The following is a 17862-nucleotide window of genomic DNA, read 5'->3' on the forward strand; positions in this document are numbered from 1 at the left end:
CTGGACATTATGTTTCTCCCCACAGCTCCCTCCCCTCTTGCACCTGCCAAGGACAAACAAAGAAGACAATCTGAAAACAGTTAAAAGGATTTAAAAATTATTTACTCTTTACTTTTATTACAATAAATATTTATCAATAATAGAATTAAACAATTTTAAATTAAAACCTACTGCATTACTTTTGGGGTTCACAGCAGCAGAAACAAACACAAATCCAGTTGAAAGGGCAAGGCTTCCAGAATCCAGTGGCACGAAACAGTCGGGTCTTGATTATCTGGGCTAGCAATAGGGAACAGTAACACCAATGATGCGAAAGTGACGGTGAAAATGCACAGCTGTCATCGATCTGTGCCTCAAATTACCTAAGACCTCACAACACTGGAGCTCAGGAATTTAAGCAAGTTATGAAGCCCCGGTTTGGCAAGGGCTGGATTTTTTCCCTTCATGAGCCCTTGAGCACAACTGCTCCCAAGCTGCCTCTGGGCCAGGAATGGGCTGCACCATCCTTCAAGCCAGAAGCCTCAAACCCGGTGGAAGCAGCTATCTTTCTCATTCGCAATCCCGGGTGAAAGGGAAAAGAAAGTGACATATTTCAAGGCCCTTCCTTGGGGGTAAAGATGAACTGCAAATAAGAGAGACTGTGGCTCCGGAGCGGGAAGAGGCTTCACAGAGTTACAGGCTACATGTTAGGTCCACGAGAAGGGAACACTCTAATGAGGGCTCACCATGTTGTAGATAATCAAGAACGGACTGCACGGATAAAGGAACATATCATACGTATAATGCAGAAATACGTGTTCATATTAAATATGTACATACACACGCCGCACATAACCAGGTAAAATAAATGCTATGTTATTTACGATGAACACAGCAAGTTCTGGACAGACCAATGATGAATATGCTCACTGAACGACTTGAAAGAGAAAACAAAAGACTTTGTGCTCCCCTTTATCTGCCACTCTAATATAATCTACTTGTCACTAACACATGCCGGCTGCTTAAGTGGTGTTGTTTCTAGGTACCTGAGAAGGGAAGGAGTCATCCTTTCATTTCAGAATACTACCCAAAGCGAACTGCGATGGCTCAAGCGACCCAGCTGAGTCACTGATTCGGCCGTGATTCCCGCCACCTCTTCTTAGTCATAGGGCATGAAGCCTTACTCAGAAAAGTACCAACTTCTCTTCCTACAGTTAAATTCCTGCAAATTTAACCTATTATATGTTGGATGGGAGGGTAAGGGGACAAGGTAGGCGGTAGGGAGTTTGCACCTGGGCAGTAATTCACTGCCTCCCCATTACCCAGAGAAAATGCCTTTTTTTTTTTTAAACAATTGAAATTTGGAGTTTAATACTGAAGTCTGCTCTCTTGGCACATTTTGGAACGAGCAAGTCATTACATGTCACTGGGACTTTGAATCTTGAAAGCTAATAGGGTAAGTTAGCTAAACAAAATAACCTACAGTGTTAATATTGTGCGCAGTTTTAATTAGCAGTTGTTAGAGTCTGCTGCTGAACGATACCAGTAATTCAAACAGATTTAAAACACAACATTCACAGATCTTGCAAAATGAAAACTCCTCCCATAACGGGTTAATAACATCACATACTAACTAAGCAGGTCCCAAGTAAGGTCAAGAACTTACTTTAGAGATAAAAAAAGTGCTTGTCAAGAATATCAGACTCATGGCAAATTGTGTTTTAATAAAAAAACTAAATCAATTCTAATCTTAATCATTATCCACAGGAACTGCTCAAGAGAAGACTTTAGCCAAAGAGCCATAAGGCATCCTGGCATTTAGCCATTCCCGGTTGTTTGGTTTTGTTTTTATTTTTGTTTTTAAGATTCTTTTTTTTAAGTAATCTCGACACCGAACATGGGGTTCGAACACACAACCCTGAGAATAAGAGTCGCACGCTCTACCAACTGAGCCAGCCACGCTCCCCCACACCTGGTATCTTTAACACTGTCTCTAAGTTCCATGTCACATTAGGTACTATATGGCCATGATCCAATTCACAAGGTTTAAAAACAGCACCACTCAGATTTAGCCTACCTTTCTAAAATGATTCTGTGAAGAGTAAAACAACATGAATGGGTCTGTAGAAGACCAGACAAACCTGTTAGGTCCAAATGGACTTTCCTACAGAGATAAGGCCTTGTTAAAATATTCTAAAATCAGTCCATGTACTACTTTCCAATTTTGGGAACCTGGCCTTTCTGACAAAATGAAACACCACTCCCTCACTCAGGCCACCTGTGAGAGGGCTACAAATGACAGAACATCTTTTGCTTCCCTAAATATAAGCTCATTTAAGATCTCTGTCTAAAGAGCAGGTCCCTACCTAAAAACAAACCAAAAAAAAAACAAAAAACAAAAAACAAAAAAACCAGCTAGATTACTATCTCTTGCACGCTTGTTTATTAAAGAGCGAAGCATATTATTAGCAAGTGGATTAAAAAGTAAGGTTACATTTATTTTGCACTGTAGAAACACTGCAGTGAATTAGCCAATAAATCCCACTCCCATGGTTCCACACAAGGAACATGTCGCCACTTTCTCTGGAAAAGCTACACAACCATGATTTACCATATACCCTAATTTAACTCCCTACCAATATGTCAGTCATCTGTGCCACTGTCACAGATGAAAAGTAAAATATGCAAATCACATGGGTTACCTAATTAATAAAGGAAAAATCAGAAATCCACTTAAGCTTCCTAAGATGTACAGAGCATCACACTTTCAAGTTTCACAGTGATTAGTTTAACACCGTTTTACTGTTAAAACTGTCACTTAAAATGTACATGTCAAAGTGCTTCAAACGCAGCATACTAATTAAAATTCCTTCTGAAAGGTTCTAGTACTGGCAGCTAACTTAGGAAGATTATTCACCCACAGGGTGCTCAAGAAAGGGCATGCTCTTACAAAGACACCTCACAGGAAAAAGAAAATTCTAATCTGACCAGAAATCTCCTATAGGGTGCTCAATTAAGACCAGAACTGAGGTCAAGATAAAAGCCACTCCGAACACAGGACTCAACACAACCAAAGATTTCTGTATTTGTTTTTGGCTTTTTTGGGGACCCAAAGTCAAAAGTTCTAGCCTATCGGGTTTACTCTGTTTCCTCTGGCACGTTCCCAGTCCTTGACATGTCAAGAGATCTAAGGCAATCCAGGAGATTTGGAAGGTGGCAAGACCTAGGTGCTCAAAGCAAGTGGGCGTCTCTGTCCTAGGTGGTAGCAAGTCAAAAGGGAGGCTGGCTGAAGAATGAAAAGGAAGAGTTACACATAGGCTTCTAGTTAAAATATAAAGGGGAAAGGGACCCTTTGATTCAAACACCTTCAGTTTATCTTTTTATTTTCCACAAGTTATAGAAGCAAAGCCTACTTTGGAAAGTGAGGTACACTCCACATGTTTTTTGACTGACTACAAAATAAATTCTTTGAAAACTGAACACTTGGGAACCTTTCAAATTCACATTTGAATTTGAAGTTAGTGGCGGAACGACGATTTAAATTGTGACAGTTTTAAACTCTGCACTGCATTAGCACTATAGGCACTGGGCATTAAGGTGATCCTTTCTTCTCCTTCAGGTGGATCCTATGCCTGATTTTTCTTTTCCATATTCTCCTAAAGTCGACTCCAGGTCATGACTAATGCTTTCTCAGTACCTGTTTAGAATTTGGGCAACTCTAGACATACACTCCTCTTCCCCATACCTCTATATTAAAATAAATGACATGCTGGTAGTACTAGAACATTCTAGACCATAATCAGCATGGAGCTTTTTTAAATTAGAATTTAAAATATTTTAAGCATAATATTATTAAAAGGCCAAGGACTATTTAGTTTTTTATTTTGAAGTTAGTCACTCCATTACTTGAAACTAAAACTCATGAACTACATCTATTATGTATAAATGGAAGAACAGCAGTGTCAACTGTGACGGTCTTAAACTGTGTAATGCACTAAAGATCATGAATGTTAGTAAAGGATCAGAAACGGCAGCAACAACATACTCTATCCAGGCATTTTAAGAATTTTTCTATCCCATGCTCCCCTCAAATATAGGGGAATTAATTTCTGACAAGCAGGAAAGGACATTTTTCATACCATAACCTGACAAGCAACTTCTCACAGGTCTAGGTAACTTTGGTCAGCAGAAACACAAAGCAAACATCTGGCCTGGCTAAGGCACTCCATTTTGAAATGTACAGAAAACATGCACGTACGACCAACCATGCCACTGCTCCCCAAAGGCAGCTCAGTGTATGCTGGGAGAAAGGCTGGGGTGGAAGACTCACCCCAAAATATCATGCAGAAGCCTGAAATATCTTTTATACTTTGGAAATGTTATGATAATTGGTATGACACAAATGCACAGAGCTATTTGCAAGTTAAGTCCTGCTTCAGCTGCTATATCACTGAACAACAAATGGGGACTTTCGAGGTAAGTTCAAGATGGCAGACTAAACCAAGAAAACGTCAGCAGTCCACTGAAGATTTACAAGTCCATGGTATTCTCAAACAGTACATCACTCAGTTTCACTTTCATCTTGTTGACAGCCACCTTTCATCTAATGGTGTCAATAAAACTGGCGCAATTCTTTACCCCTACAGAGAAACAGGTCATGAAGTACACGTGCAAAACCATTTCAAATAAACTTGATGCAATGGAAAAAGAACAGAAAGACACTCTGAGGTAAAATAGCCCCCAAAGTATAGAACATGACCCTACACCAGAAGGGTATTTTTTTTTTTTTTAACTATACTGTACAAGGTGAAGAAAGCCTGTGGTCCAAATTTGTCATTTACAAACATTTCTCAGTTCTTTTCTTATATAATACAGATTAATCTCATTCTTGTGTACAAGATCAACAAAAGGTAAAATGATTAGCTCAGAAACCTTAGAACAAACAAAGCTTTGTTCCCAGCCCAAATTACCACTTAATCCTATTCAATTTTATAGATGACAAAAAACAAGGTCTACAAAAAATAGTTACCGTTACTTAATTTGTTCATTCTCTGACCTCCATGATGGCGATTTATTAACATAGAATCACTATCCACATTTTCCAGCATCCATTTCTCACCATGTTCAGTCTCAGAAAAAGTCACCAAATATATCTCAATCTTTATGAACCATTTTTAAAAATGAGTACAGAACCGTAAGTTAGCTCCTTGACTCCTCATTTCTAATAGCCTGGATGACAATGATTAGGATTTACAAATTTAAAAGCTGAAATATCGATTACATAGTTATTTTTACAAAGCAGTAGACTGAAATTCAAAAAGGAATACACTATAATTAAATTTAACAATGGTCACATTCATAGATAAATAATGGTTAAGAATTTAATTACATATCAACACAGTGGTGCCTATTTTATCCAAGTGCAATCCATCCAAAAAAAAAGGGTTTAAGATACACTCTTCATTCAAGCACAAACTTCATTCGGTGGAAAATAAAAGAAAATCAGCAAGTAAATTTCACCACCACCAAACTAAATGGAGACAGAGTCAAAAAGAAATAATATATCCACATTCATGAAAAGGTGTAATCTATAGATCAACCACAGTTAAGTCAAAGGGATTTTTATGTTTGTCAGTAAACCTCAAAAATTATTCCAAGTCACATTAAAGACAGTAGGTACTCAGTAAGGCATATATATCAAAAACTTTCTTCAAAAGGGGAAGCGGGCAAGTCAGGGAGGGAAGAATTTCTACTTCTTTACCCTTATGAAATAAAAAACACAGCACTCTCACCTCCATAAAAAAGAGATGGACGGACAGAAGGAAGGAAGGAGGGTAGGAAGGAAGGCAGGGCAAACTGAATCAGAAAATTAATTTCGTAGTGTGGTTCATAGCAGGAATTCATAGTGAGGCTCATGAGATTTCGAAGTCCAAAGTAAATTTCTCTTATAAGGAAGTTTACCTGTGTTCCCTACAAGTAGTTATCGTAAGACTGGGGCTGTCACATGCATTCATATAAACATAGTCCTCGGGCACCCAGTCTCAGCAACTTGCAGCTGAGGGGGGAAATGCCACATTTAAACGATGAACCATGTCAATGGGTAAGCTACAATTCTGATCTACTCTCTGCTAAGTCAATCGAACATTTTTCTTTAAAAGAAAATTAAGTCATTTATCAAGATCTCTCCCAAACAAAGAGAGCCAGAATACTAGAGAATCTAAATATATATATATATACCAGCTCTCTCAGCGCATGAGGAAAAAAGGCATTTCCATGGGAAAGAGAAACCAGTATTTGGCAACTGTACATTATAGTTCTGTAATCATTTGGCATCTCTTGCTAAAAGGTGACTTGCTCTTACCTTTTCCCTGTTTTAGATTTGGGCTATTGATAACTTCCACCGCTAAAGACCTACTACTAAAGTAGTACCAAATAGGAAAACATTTTGTCATTTTCTTAATGTTATCAGTGTTCCTAAACCAATTTGGGGACTTTAAAAATAAAAACAAAGCATCCTTAGCTCTGTATGAACCAAAATATCATAGACTCATGAAGCTAAAATCACTAGAAACATTTTGCTTGTCTAAAGTACATTATGCTTAACCAAAATGCCACATGGTTTTATAAAAAATAAAGTAAGTTGGGAGTTAGCAGGTCCAAAATTCCCTAAGTTCAGATCATTTCTATCCCTCCTGCTGTCCAAGTACTCTACAAACTTGAGTTCCCAGGTCTGTTAAGCAGGTCATTTTAGTTCAATGGTGATGGATGAAATATTTACAAGCATCTTATTTACAGTACTTTTTTCTGTAGATTACAGGCCAATGTTCTTTTCTTCCATTCCTAGTCAATCTGAGTTTGGTTTCCTCAATGAGAAAGGATAAATTTGAAAATGGCTGCTCAGCTGCTTTACCTGTGGAAAACCAGAACATGAGGTAATGATAAATATATTCCTAATAATTTTTTCAAAGGACACAGAATTCACCCTCTGGAGATAACAATTTACTGATGCGGCAAAACTCAGCAGAAGTAAAGAAAAGGCTTTTCTAGGATAGTTATAGAGCTAGAAGGCTACAGAATTCTGTAGAATTCCAGAACTACTCCTGGAAGGGTTAGGACTTAAACCTAACTCCAACATCTAGTCTTTCCAGAGCCCTCTGGACCACACAGATTCACACCCAAATCTGCTGAAAAATTATAGGGTTAGCTGACTTGTAAGATCTAGTAGATCAAATATTTACATACATAGTTTGACTCAATATTCAACTGCTTATAGCATTTCTAGGTAATCATTCCTAATCCTGAAGAAACAGTATAAAAGTAGATCTGTACATTTTAGGAGATTTAGGCCATGTTGGTTAAGGTATTCCTGGTGGGTAGACAAGACCCTGGTTATGTGTCAGTTACCAAATGTCATTTATTTGATACTTCCTAGCTCCATTGTTATTACTTATATGTCAATAGTTCAAAAGTGAATGCTTTGTGTGTTGCTGTTTCACCTTCTGGTTAGAAGTTGCAGAAGTGGCAAGAGCACAAAGACAGACAAAAAAGATGTTCCTGGAATTTTTTTTTTCAATAACTTGTATTTATTTTCCAGGTTTTTAACAGTGAAAATGTACTACTTTTGTAATTTAAAGAAAAAAATGTTTTGGCTTAGTTTATGTACAGTTGCTTAAAGATATGCTTCTGAGGAGTTATAATAAATTAACACAATTATAAAAGACATTTACAACTACATTCTATTTCATACATGACTGATGAAATAGAAGATACAAGTGTTAATACAAAGTGAAGTATTTATGTTAATAGGTGCAAATAAAAACAATTATGTCTTCGTGTCATAATCCCTAGTTATCATGGATTTTTTTTCCATCTATTTTATCCCAACAAATGTAGGCTACTTTGGGGAGAACCCTAAGAGAAGAAATCTAAGTTTAGCAACATATGCACGCACAAAGTAGTTACCAAGCATGACAGGCGCCCCCATTTTAAAAATATGTTCAACGGTATAGAAAACACTTTGTTTCTCAAACTGAGTCCTAGCAGGGTTCCTTTTAAGACAAATATACCAAATAGGAGCATTTTAAGAGTCATAAAAACATGAATAATAATACGAATACTTTTTTACATTTTTCATTGCTATGAAACTTCCATCAGAAAACAAAGAAAAATATATTCCAGATTGTTCACTCTAACTTTAATTTATAAAGGTGAAAAGTTGGAAACAACATAAATGGTTAAAATAACTGGATCATAACTAAGTACACTGGGTAATTATTAAGTACTCTCCTTGATGGAATATTGTACAACAATTAAAAATCGTATTTATAAGACCATGCTAAAATACGTAAAATAATTAGAAAAGGCTGTTAAAGTGCAAGGAAAGAAAATAAACTTGCATGGTTCTCATTTTCACTTTATCTATCTTAGTCCATTTGCCCTGAAACTAGTCTCTTGCTTTAGAAGAGAATATGAAGGTATGCAAAATCCTCCTTAAATCCATTCTCTCCTAATATTTCCCCCCTGTAAAAATGTCCCTAACGCTAATGAAGCAAGTATAGAAATAAATCATCAACAAATGGGATTATTTGGTCCTCACAGAATTAAAAGCACGTGAGAGTTTACAATTCCTTTCACCAAGAAAACAATTTACATTTCTACTTAAAAACAACTAATTCCTCAAAATAATTATCCAGCTTTTAACTTATTTGTAGTAACTGTGACATCAGAGAAATGATATCTGAAATTATGCATCTAGATATTATTCAAAATGTATAGAGAATATCCAAATTCTTCCAGCTACTTTAATAAGCAACTTTCTTTTGAAATTTTCCCCTCACATCCTTTCCTAGTACTTATAAGAACCAAATGGAACCCATTCTGCTCTAGATTACTCACCACTTGTACTCCATAATGGATGTGGGCCAGAGTGAAAACAGCTGTTAAAGTATATAAGAGAATGCTCTCGACGTAAGAGGCTATTCCTAAGTTTACCACCAGGACAACCAAGAAAAGAGGAACCAGGAACCAATTCAAAGTTGGGCACCGGGTGCTACTCATTTGACAAACAATCAGCTGACACTTGAAGTTGGGAGAAAAAAAAAAAAAGAATGAAAATTTAATTAGCAACGCACTTCCAAAATCAGTCACTCCAACATTTAAAAAGGATTCAAGTACTTGAGCCAACACAGTTCCACGACATTATTAAAATCAGTAGTTCTCAACTGCTCATCTGCCCACACCTCCAAACCCACGGACCCTCAGAGTGTGTGTCAGAAGAGTCGGGAAGATAATTTAGTAAGGTTGCTAGAGAAGGGATTCTGCCAGCAGGTAAGTTTGGATAAAAGAAACTTCTCCCAATTTCAAGTACGATATCTGAAAAAAAGAACTTTCAAAACAGCCTTTTATAGTTCCAGACAACTAAACTGCTTCATGGAGCTGAGATGCTGCCTTCTTCAAGTCAATCACACTGTCATATTAACACCTCAAGACCTCTCTGGCTCCCTTTCCTTTCAATACCTTACTCAAAGTTCTAGTCCTTCAGATATACCTTTCATACAATGTATTAATATTTCCAGATCTTTAAACCCTGTGAAATCAAAAGGACTGGTGATATTGAACACATGTTACAGACACGGAAACATAAATTCAGTGGATTCCTTATAAAGTAAAAACGTATTAAGTTTTTAGAGTTAGAGCACAGGCTCCCTGGTTGTCAGAACCGTTAAGGTCTCTTCTCAACAACTTCTGATCTCTCCTACCTGTCTGCTGTCTTGCTGGGCCATTGCAGAGAAAGGGCTTTTAAAAAATATTGTATTTATTACAAAGTTTTTATTCCCTGTCAATCTGAAGATCAGCTGATTTAAAAATGTGTGTGTGTGTGTGTGTGTGTGTGTGTGTGTATGTGTGTTTTCTCTCAAAAACCCCTTTCAGGCTCCCTAAATTAATCATTAGATCTTCAGCCATTTGGAAAAGGAAAAAACCATTTTCAGCATGTTCTGTCTCGGGGTTCTAATTCTTTCAAGTTTCTAATAGAAAATATCTTTAAATTAAAATCTGCTTTTTTTTTTTTTTTAAGATTTTATTTATTTATCTGACAGACGGAGATCACAAGTAGGCAGAGAAGCAGGCAGAGAGGAGGAAGCAGGCTCCCTGCCGAGCAGAGAGCCCGATGTGGGGCTCAATCCCAGAACCCTGGGATCATGACCTGAGCCGAAGGCAGAGGCTTTAACCCACTGAGCCACGCAGGTGCCCCAAAATCTGCTTATTTTTAATACTATATAAAATTTCTCAAATTATCAAGCTTTGTCATATATTCCTTAGATATATTATGACTTATAAAAGAAAAAAACATCTTACTGTGATGTTGGCAAAGGCTGTTCCAACCATAAAGTAGAATACTCTTGGATGCAACTCTAAAATATCTGAAGGCGACTGAAGGATCCATGCTGTAGACAAAATGAAGAGCAAACATGGAGAAAAAAAGGGAACCATAGCTTCATAGACTGAATTGTGTTTCAAGGTGTTATTTTTATAGCTTCTGAAAAAAAGAAATCAGGTAATACAAAGAACATTATTACATATAAAACTTAACTGCATTTGTAAATTTTGTAGTTTTCAAAGTACTTTCACACTTACTCTTACTTTACACTCACAATACTCCCATAGCACAAATAGAACCAACATTACTAACCCCACTTTGCAGACAAGTTAAGTGACGATGTGAGAATTTAAATTTACATAACTTGCTACCAAGCAGCTGGGCCAGGACTAGCATGTAAGTCTTCTGAGCCCTAGTCCCCTGGAATGTAAAGATGCACAAAACTTGATCTTTGTTTTGTGAGATTTACAGTCCAACAGGAGAAATAAAATGCGCACAAAACACCACAAGGAAGTACCTCGGAGTGCAGCTACGATACAAAGTGACAGGAGAACCCACCAGGGGAAGACCGCACTGAGACCGCCCGTAGCCTGTCTTGGTATCTCCAGTGCACACTCCGAGACAGGTCTGCTCATCTGAACAGAGCCCCAAATTCTTGTCTGGCTTCTGCTCCTGATTACACGATCTTGGATGAGATACTGCCCAATCAGGACCTCATCCTTAGAAGATGAGGAAAAAATGTCTCCAACTCTAAGGCCTTCAGAGCCTTAAATTTCACGGTTTCTGTGAATGCCTGCCAGCTGCCATAAATAGGGAAGATTCGTAGAGCTTGGCTGGACACAGATAGGATTCTGCAGGACAGATCTGAGGGCTGAAGGATGAAGTGGGAAGTGTTTCAAGCAGAGGAACAGTACTAGAGGAAAGTGGGAGCAAAATTACCAAGAAGGGAAACAGCAAAATGCATTCAGGTTCCCTACGTAATTTCAGTGTGGCTGAGCAAAGGTGGAGAACTGCAGACCAAAGAAACAAAACACCACCCAGGAAACTCCTACCTAACCCCTGCTCCACTTCTCTGGCAAGAATTTTCATATAATGCTACCTGGAAGTCAGCAGAGATCAAGGGTTAGGTCCTAAACCACACAAGTTCAGAAATTTTATGATCATGCTGACTAAACTTACACAGAATCAACTTATAAAAACTTATAATCAATTTCTAAAAAGAACATAAACCTCTCAATATTCAACAAGAACACTCACCTTCCCAATTCACTCCACAAAAAAATGACAAATGGAAGACTGTCTGGTGAGCCAAAAGCTGTAACAAAAGCACCAGCAGTTCTGTGCTGTGCTTGAACTGAGCACACAGCTGCCACTGTAGACCCTACATGACCCTGACCTCATTCCAGATTCAAAACATAGGTTTCAGAACCTTTCCAAAATGCCCAGATGCCAAAAGTAAAACAGATCCTAAAATTCATCTAAGTAACAATTTTCACATTTCTTGCCCAATTAAGAAATACTTACCTGAAAAAGTTTAATAAACTCATTGGAAGAGTCACACATAATGCACAACCTAAAAGGAAGAATATTTAAATTGTTGTCATTATTATTCAAGAGTGATTTTTTATAATTTTCAAATACATACAAAATATTTAATGCTTTTAGACCCAATAATTCGCAGGTTCAGGTTGACTTCCGTATTGAAATTAAGTACACTTCTGAACATTTACAAGCAGAAGAGTAGCAGTATAGCTCGTTGATTCAGAGCAGAGGTCAGGGGTCAGATGGGGCTTGAACCTCGGTTGTGTCTACAAGTTATGAGATTTCAGGCAGATTAACGTTTCAGTGCCTCAATTTCTTCTTTTATAAAATAGACATAATAGTACTGACCCCATACGGTTTTGAGAATTAAATGAGTTATTACACATAAAGACACCTGGAACAGTACCTGGTGTGCAGTAAATTGCACAAGTGTGAGTTACTGAAAGAGGGGCTGATTCATGGATTCTGTGGTTTCCCATTTCCACTTATTTTTATTTCCCTAGCATTCTGAATTTCTCCACCCACCCCTAAGCATACACTGGTTCTTTCCCCTCAAACCCAAAAGCAAGGACAGCCTTCCCAAGAAGCCCTCCCATTGCTTCTGCTGCCCTCGCTATCTATTTCTTCTCTTACTCTCCCCGATCACTCGCCAGGCCTTCCTGTGGCCTTCCTCAGGACTCGTTCATTCTGCCTTCCCTCTGCAGAAACTGTACTCTGGAATTTACCAAGTTCTCCTAATGAACAAATTCAATATTCTTTCTTCACTCCTGACTTCTAAGTAAGGGGACTCTGTTGACGCTCCACTAACTGCAATTCTCACCTGCCTTGGCCTTTGTGATCCATTCTCCCAGTGCTCTTAGTTATCCAACCATTACACGTGCTGTCCTTTATTGGCAACTCTGCCTCCTGGCATATTCCTAACTAGGCATTCAACTGTGCTTCTATTCTCCCCCAGGGGATCCTCTCTTATAGCTTTAACTACAAGCTTCCTACAGATGACTCCAAAATCTAGTAATGCACTCTTGGGCAAATCAGATGATCTCTCTGAGCTTCAGATTCCACAGCTGTACAATACGGATGGGTTAAATGACTTCCTAATGTCCCTTGCATTTTTAAAATTCTCTGATTCTACAAATTATAGAGATGTAAATTCCTGATTTTTTTTTCCTCTGTCACAATCCAAATCAACACCTGTGGCAAGTTTCTGGCTACATCATTTGGATATTTCACCGTCACTCAACAGATCAGCCCTAGCCTGACCACTCCAGACTCCCGCTGACTGTACTTGGCTTGTGGTGGGAAGGTGGTCCATGTAGCTATGAGCTTAAGGATCAAAGACAGAAACGCATTCCCTCCAAACAACTCCATTTTGCTAAAAATAGATGAAAAGACTAGAATCCACCAAACAGAAATCTCATTTGAAAAGATGAATTACTCTGCCACTTCCAAGCCCAACTGTGACAGTTACCCAAGTTAGAAGAGTTCAGAGAGAAAGGAAGACAAGCTGACATCCTCAGAAATTTTTAGCAACTGACACTGTGTCAAGTTGGGAAGTACTAGTAGGGGAGCCGGAGCTGGATTAATTAACCCAGAATCACTATAGCTCTGAGGTGTTGAAAATAGGCTGACAGAAACTTGCAAAAGATTTGCTACCAAGAGTATTTTTAGTTTAAAATATCTTAAAATAGCTTTATCTTAAATACAGCAGGCATAGAGGAAGCCGGGCTATATATAGGTTGCCAAAGAGACATACTGTATCTTCTACTTCTCCTCTAAATAGCACCTAATGTACTTTCCATAAAAAGTACAGGCATACCTCAGTGAGATTGCAGGTTTCGTTCCAGACCATCACAATGAAGTGAATGTCACAATAAAGCAAGTCACATCAATTTTCTGGTTTCCCAGTTCATAAAAGTTATGCTTCTACTATAATGTAGCCTATTGAGTAAAACAGCATTATGTATAAAACAATGTACGTGCCTGAGCTAAAAAAAATACCTTATTACTAAAAAATTCTAACCATCACCTGAACTATCAACTAGTCGTAATCTTTTTGCTGGTGGAGGGTCCTGACTTGAGGTTGATGGCCGCTGAAGGTGGGGATGGCTGTGGCAAGCTCTTACGACAGGAAACAATGAAGCTTCCCACACTGACTCTTCCTTTCACAATCTCTCTAGAGTCTGCAATGCTGGTTGATGGATTTCATCCACAGAACTTCTTGCAAAATAGGACCCAATCCTCTCAAACCCTGCCACTGCTTTATTCAACTCAGCTGATGTAATATTCGAAATCCTTTGTCATCCCAACAATCTTCACAGCATCTTCAACAATGGGTTCTATTTCAAGAAAACCACTTTCTTTCTTGGTCTGTAAGAAGTAACTCCTCGTCTGTTACAAAGTTTGATCGTGAGATGGCAGCAATTCAGTCATATCTTCAGGCTCCACTTCTAATTCTCTTGTTATTTCCACCACAGCTACTTACTTCCTCCACTGACGTCTTAAAGCCCTCAACATCATCCATAAAAGTCAGAAATCACTTCTTCCAAATTCCTGTCAATGCTGATTATTTTGACTTCTCCCCATGAATAGTGGCACCTAGAATGGTGACTCCTTTCCAAAAGGTTTTCAATTTACTTTGCCCAGATCCATCAGAGGAACACTTTCTATGGCAGCTACAGCCTTATAGAAAGGTATCTGTTTCTTCAATCATAAGTCGTGAAAGTCAAAACTACTCTTCAATCTCTGGCAGGATGGATGCTGTGTTAACAAGCAGGAAAACGACATTCATCTCACTGTATATCATCATCAGAGCTTTGGGTGACCGGGTACTTGTCAATGAGAAGAAATATATTGAAAGGAATCCTTTTTTCTGAGCAGATCTCAAGAATGGGCTTAAAATATTCAGTAAACCATGTTGTAAACAAATGTGCTACCATCCAGGCTTTGTTGTTCCATGTAGAGAAGACAGGCAGAGTAGATTTAACAAATTCTTAAGGGCCCTAGTACTTTCGGAATAGTCAATGAGCGCTGGCTTCGCCTTCAAGTCAGCAGCTGCATTAGCCCCGAACAAGAGAGTCAGCCTGTCCTTTGAAGCTTTGAAGCCAGGCATTGACTTCTCCGCCCTAGCTACGAAAGTCCTAGATGTAATTTCCTTCCAGTATTAAAGTGGTCACATCTAGACGGAACATCTGTTGCTTGCGTATCACCTTTTGGATAATTTGCTACAACTTCTACGTCAGCACTTGAGGCTCCACCTTGCACTTCCATGATACAGGTAAGTCTTCTTTCCTTAAACCTCATGAACCAACCACTGCTAGCTTCAAACTTTTCTTCTGCAGCTTCTTTACCTCTCTCAGCCTTCAAAGAATTGAAGAGAGCTAGGGCCTTGCTCTGAATTAGGCTTTGGCTTAAGAGAATGTTGTGGCTGGTTAGATCTTCTGTCCAGACCACTAAAACTTGCTCTGTATCAGCAAAAAGGCTGTTCTGCTTTCTTACCACTCGTTTATTCAGTGAGTAGCACCTTTCATTTCCTTCAGCAACTTTTCCTTTGCATTTACACACTTAGCTAATTGGTTGGTGGCAGGATGGGAAGGTGCTGGCTTTGGGCCTATCTTGGCTTTTTCCTCACTAAGCTGAATCATTTCTAATTTGTAATTTAAAGTGAGAGATGTGTGACTCTTCCTTTCACTTGAATGCCTAGAGGCCACCGCAGGGTCACTAACTGGCCTAATTTCAATATTGTGTCTCAGGAAATAGGGAGGCCTGAGGACAGGGAGAGAAAAGAGAGGGAGAGCAGGGTAGGTAGAGCAGTCAGACACACCCAACATTTATTAATTAAGTTGCCATCTTATATGGGTGTGGTTTGTGGAGCCCCAAAACAATTCTAATAGTAACATCAGAGATCTCTGATCACAGATCACCATACCAAATATAATAATGTAAAAGTCTGAAATATTGCGAGAATTACCAAAATATGACAGAGGGAGACATGAAGTGAGCAAATACTGTTGGAAAAACGGCACTATCAGACTAGCTAAAAGGCTGCCACAAACCTTTGATTTGTAAAAAACACAGTACCTGCAATGCACAATGAAGTGAGTGCAATAAAATGAGGTACCCCTATACTGGGAAAGCGGCTTTATTTATTTGTAAAGAAACATGGGCTTTTGTTTTATTTCAGAGAGAAGAATTCAGATAAACTTATAAACTACAAAGAAAGTTGTATGCCTCTTAAAGTACCCACTTAACATTCAAAAATGTATCTCACATACCAGAGGATTCCATCTTATCGTTAAATCTGACATTTAAACATAAAGTGCAGCAATACTGCCACAGGACTAGTCACTTAAAACAATTTGCTATGTGGCGGGGAGTGAAAAATAGCTAGCCTTTTCAAGGCAGAGGATTCAGTTCATACAGAAACCCAAGAATGAATATTTGGATTTGGAAGAACAGTGGGGTTCTAAAATATCTGTAGTTTAGGGCCACAGAAAAAGGCCCAAACCACTGCCTAAAAGCCAGGGCCTAATGCACCGCTTTCTCAGCTGTTTCTAAAACCTACCCAATGCCCATTCTATTACCAAGGTTCACTGGTAGTGAGAGAGCTGGTTATTTTTTAGACAAGGGAACAGAGCAATAGCCAAGAGTTTGCTATTTTACTCCTACAGAGGTCCTAATGCCACTCCTAGTGCCCCAAAATCACAGCCCCAAATAACTTCCTCCTTGCCTCTTTGCATAGGAAACACTCTGCCTCCCGTAGATATCCACTCTCACTAAAATCAAAAGGGAAACATTATCATGATCAGAAACGTTTACCTAACAGCCAGTGGCAAAAGAAGGAGAGTATCTGAGAGGAGCAAAGGCTCAACTTTTGGAGTGGATGTATTATGAAGTCATCATTACCTTTCATCTATTCTACTTCCTACAAACTAGTGATCTTCAATTTTGAGATAGGCATGAAATCTATACCAATGTGGATCTATACTAAATGTGGATCCTCTGGAACAGTCTAGACTAATTTAAATAGTTAGTTTACAAGGTTTATGTGACATTGGTATTTATTTCCTTCTGACTAGAAATAGTGCTAAACAAAAAGACCAAAACACAGAAACCTCGTTTTCCTTACTGGTTTGGTTGAAACCAGGGCTGTAGGGCCGTTCTGCTTGCTGGAGGGTGTGGGAGAGGGGGAAAGGTGGTAGAGCTTGTGATAATCAAACACTGGCTTCGATAATAAAGTCATGTTAAAATAGGCTTCAACATGGAGCTTCTTACCAATAATCATTGCAGTGAATAGGTCTCTATATAAGAAATTAAACAGGAAAGGTTCATACCAGGCCTCAACTCCCACAATCGCAGTCACTATGTAGACAAAAGATATAGTCTGGAAGGAAAATGCAGACAAAAGCATACAGAGGCATTAACAGCTGGAAAGATCAGGGAGCCAATAATGCTGTATGCAGCCTGAGTCTAGTAAATAGCTTTAGTAAAAGCAAGAAGTACACTTAAATTCGATACTGTGGCAAGTCTTCTTGCCTTTAAAAATGTCTTTTTCTCAGCCAACAATGCCATAAAATAACTAAGTTCTAAACAAGGCAAGCAACTGGCCATAATTTAGAACACTGTAAGGCCCATCAGGATTTGGTTAAGGCACAGGATGATCCAATTTGCCTACTCAATCACTTTCTTCACACACACTCCTAAGTCTGATGCTCTACTGGGGCCTTAGGTGCAAATGGGCAAAATGGCAACACAAAAAGCTGGTATTCAAAGGCAGGGAGAGTTAATAGCAAGCCTATTAAGTAAGAAAAAATAAGTATTTCTACTCATTGAAACGTGGGCAGTAAAGGCAAAAAAGCAACAATTACATGTGCATATCTTTCTTTACAAAAATCAACAGTTCAAAGGAATATTTATTAACATTAAGAAGCTAACCATTTTTTAATAATAATGACATTGTGACTATG

The 17862-nt window shown here is 38.5% G+C and overlaps 1 protein-coding gene across 2 annotated transcripts in view; it reads right to left on the minus strand.

Annotated features, from left to right (window-relative positions):
- Positions 1–4769: 4769 nt before the first annotated feature.
- SELENOI (selenoprotein I) overlaps positions 4770–17862 on the minus strand; it is a 36385-nt gene continuing 23292 nt past the window's right edge. Inside the window, exons 6-10 of one of the 2 annotated variants that reach the window (XM_080814328.1) lie at positions 17171–17279; positions 11882–11930; positions 10336–10516; positions 8875–9057; positions 4770–6889 (exon numbers count right to left, since the gene is read on the minus strand). In XM_080814328.1, coding sequence (XP_080670454.1) covers positions 6791–6889; positions 8875–9057; positions 10336–10516; positions 11882–11930; positions 17171–17279 — 621 coding nt within the window. In that variant the 3' untranslated portion in view covers positions 4770–6790. The remainder of the gene's footprint in view (positions 6890–8874; positions 9058–10335; positions 10517–11881; positions 11931–17170; positions 17280–17862) is intronic. The other variant, XM_080814329.1, reaches the window with a different exon arrangement.

This window comes from Martes martes, assembly GCF_963455335.1.
Source record: "Martes martes genome assembly, chromosome: 9".
In the NCBI taxonomy this organism is placed as follows: Eukaryota; Metazoa; Chordata; class Mammalia; order Carnivora; family Mustelidae; genus Martes; species Martes martes.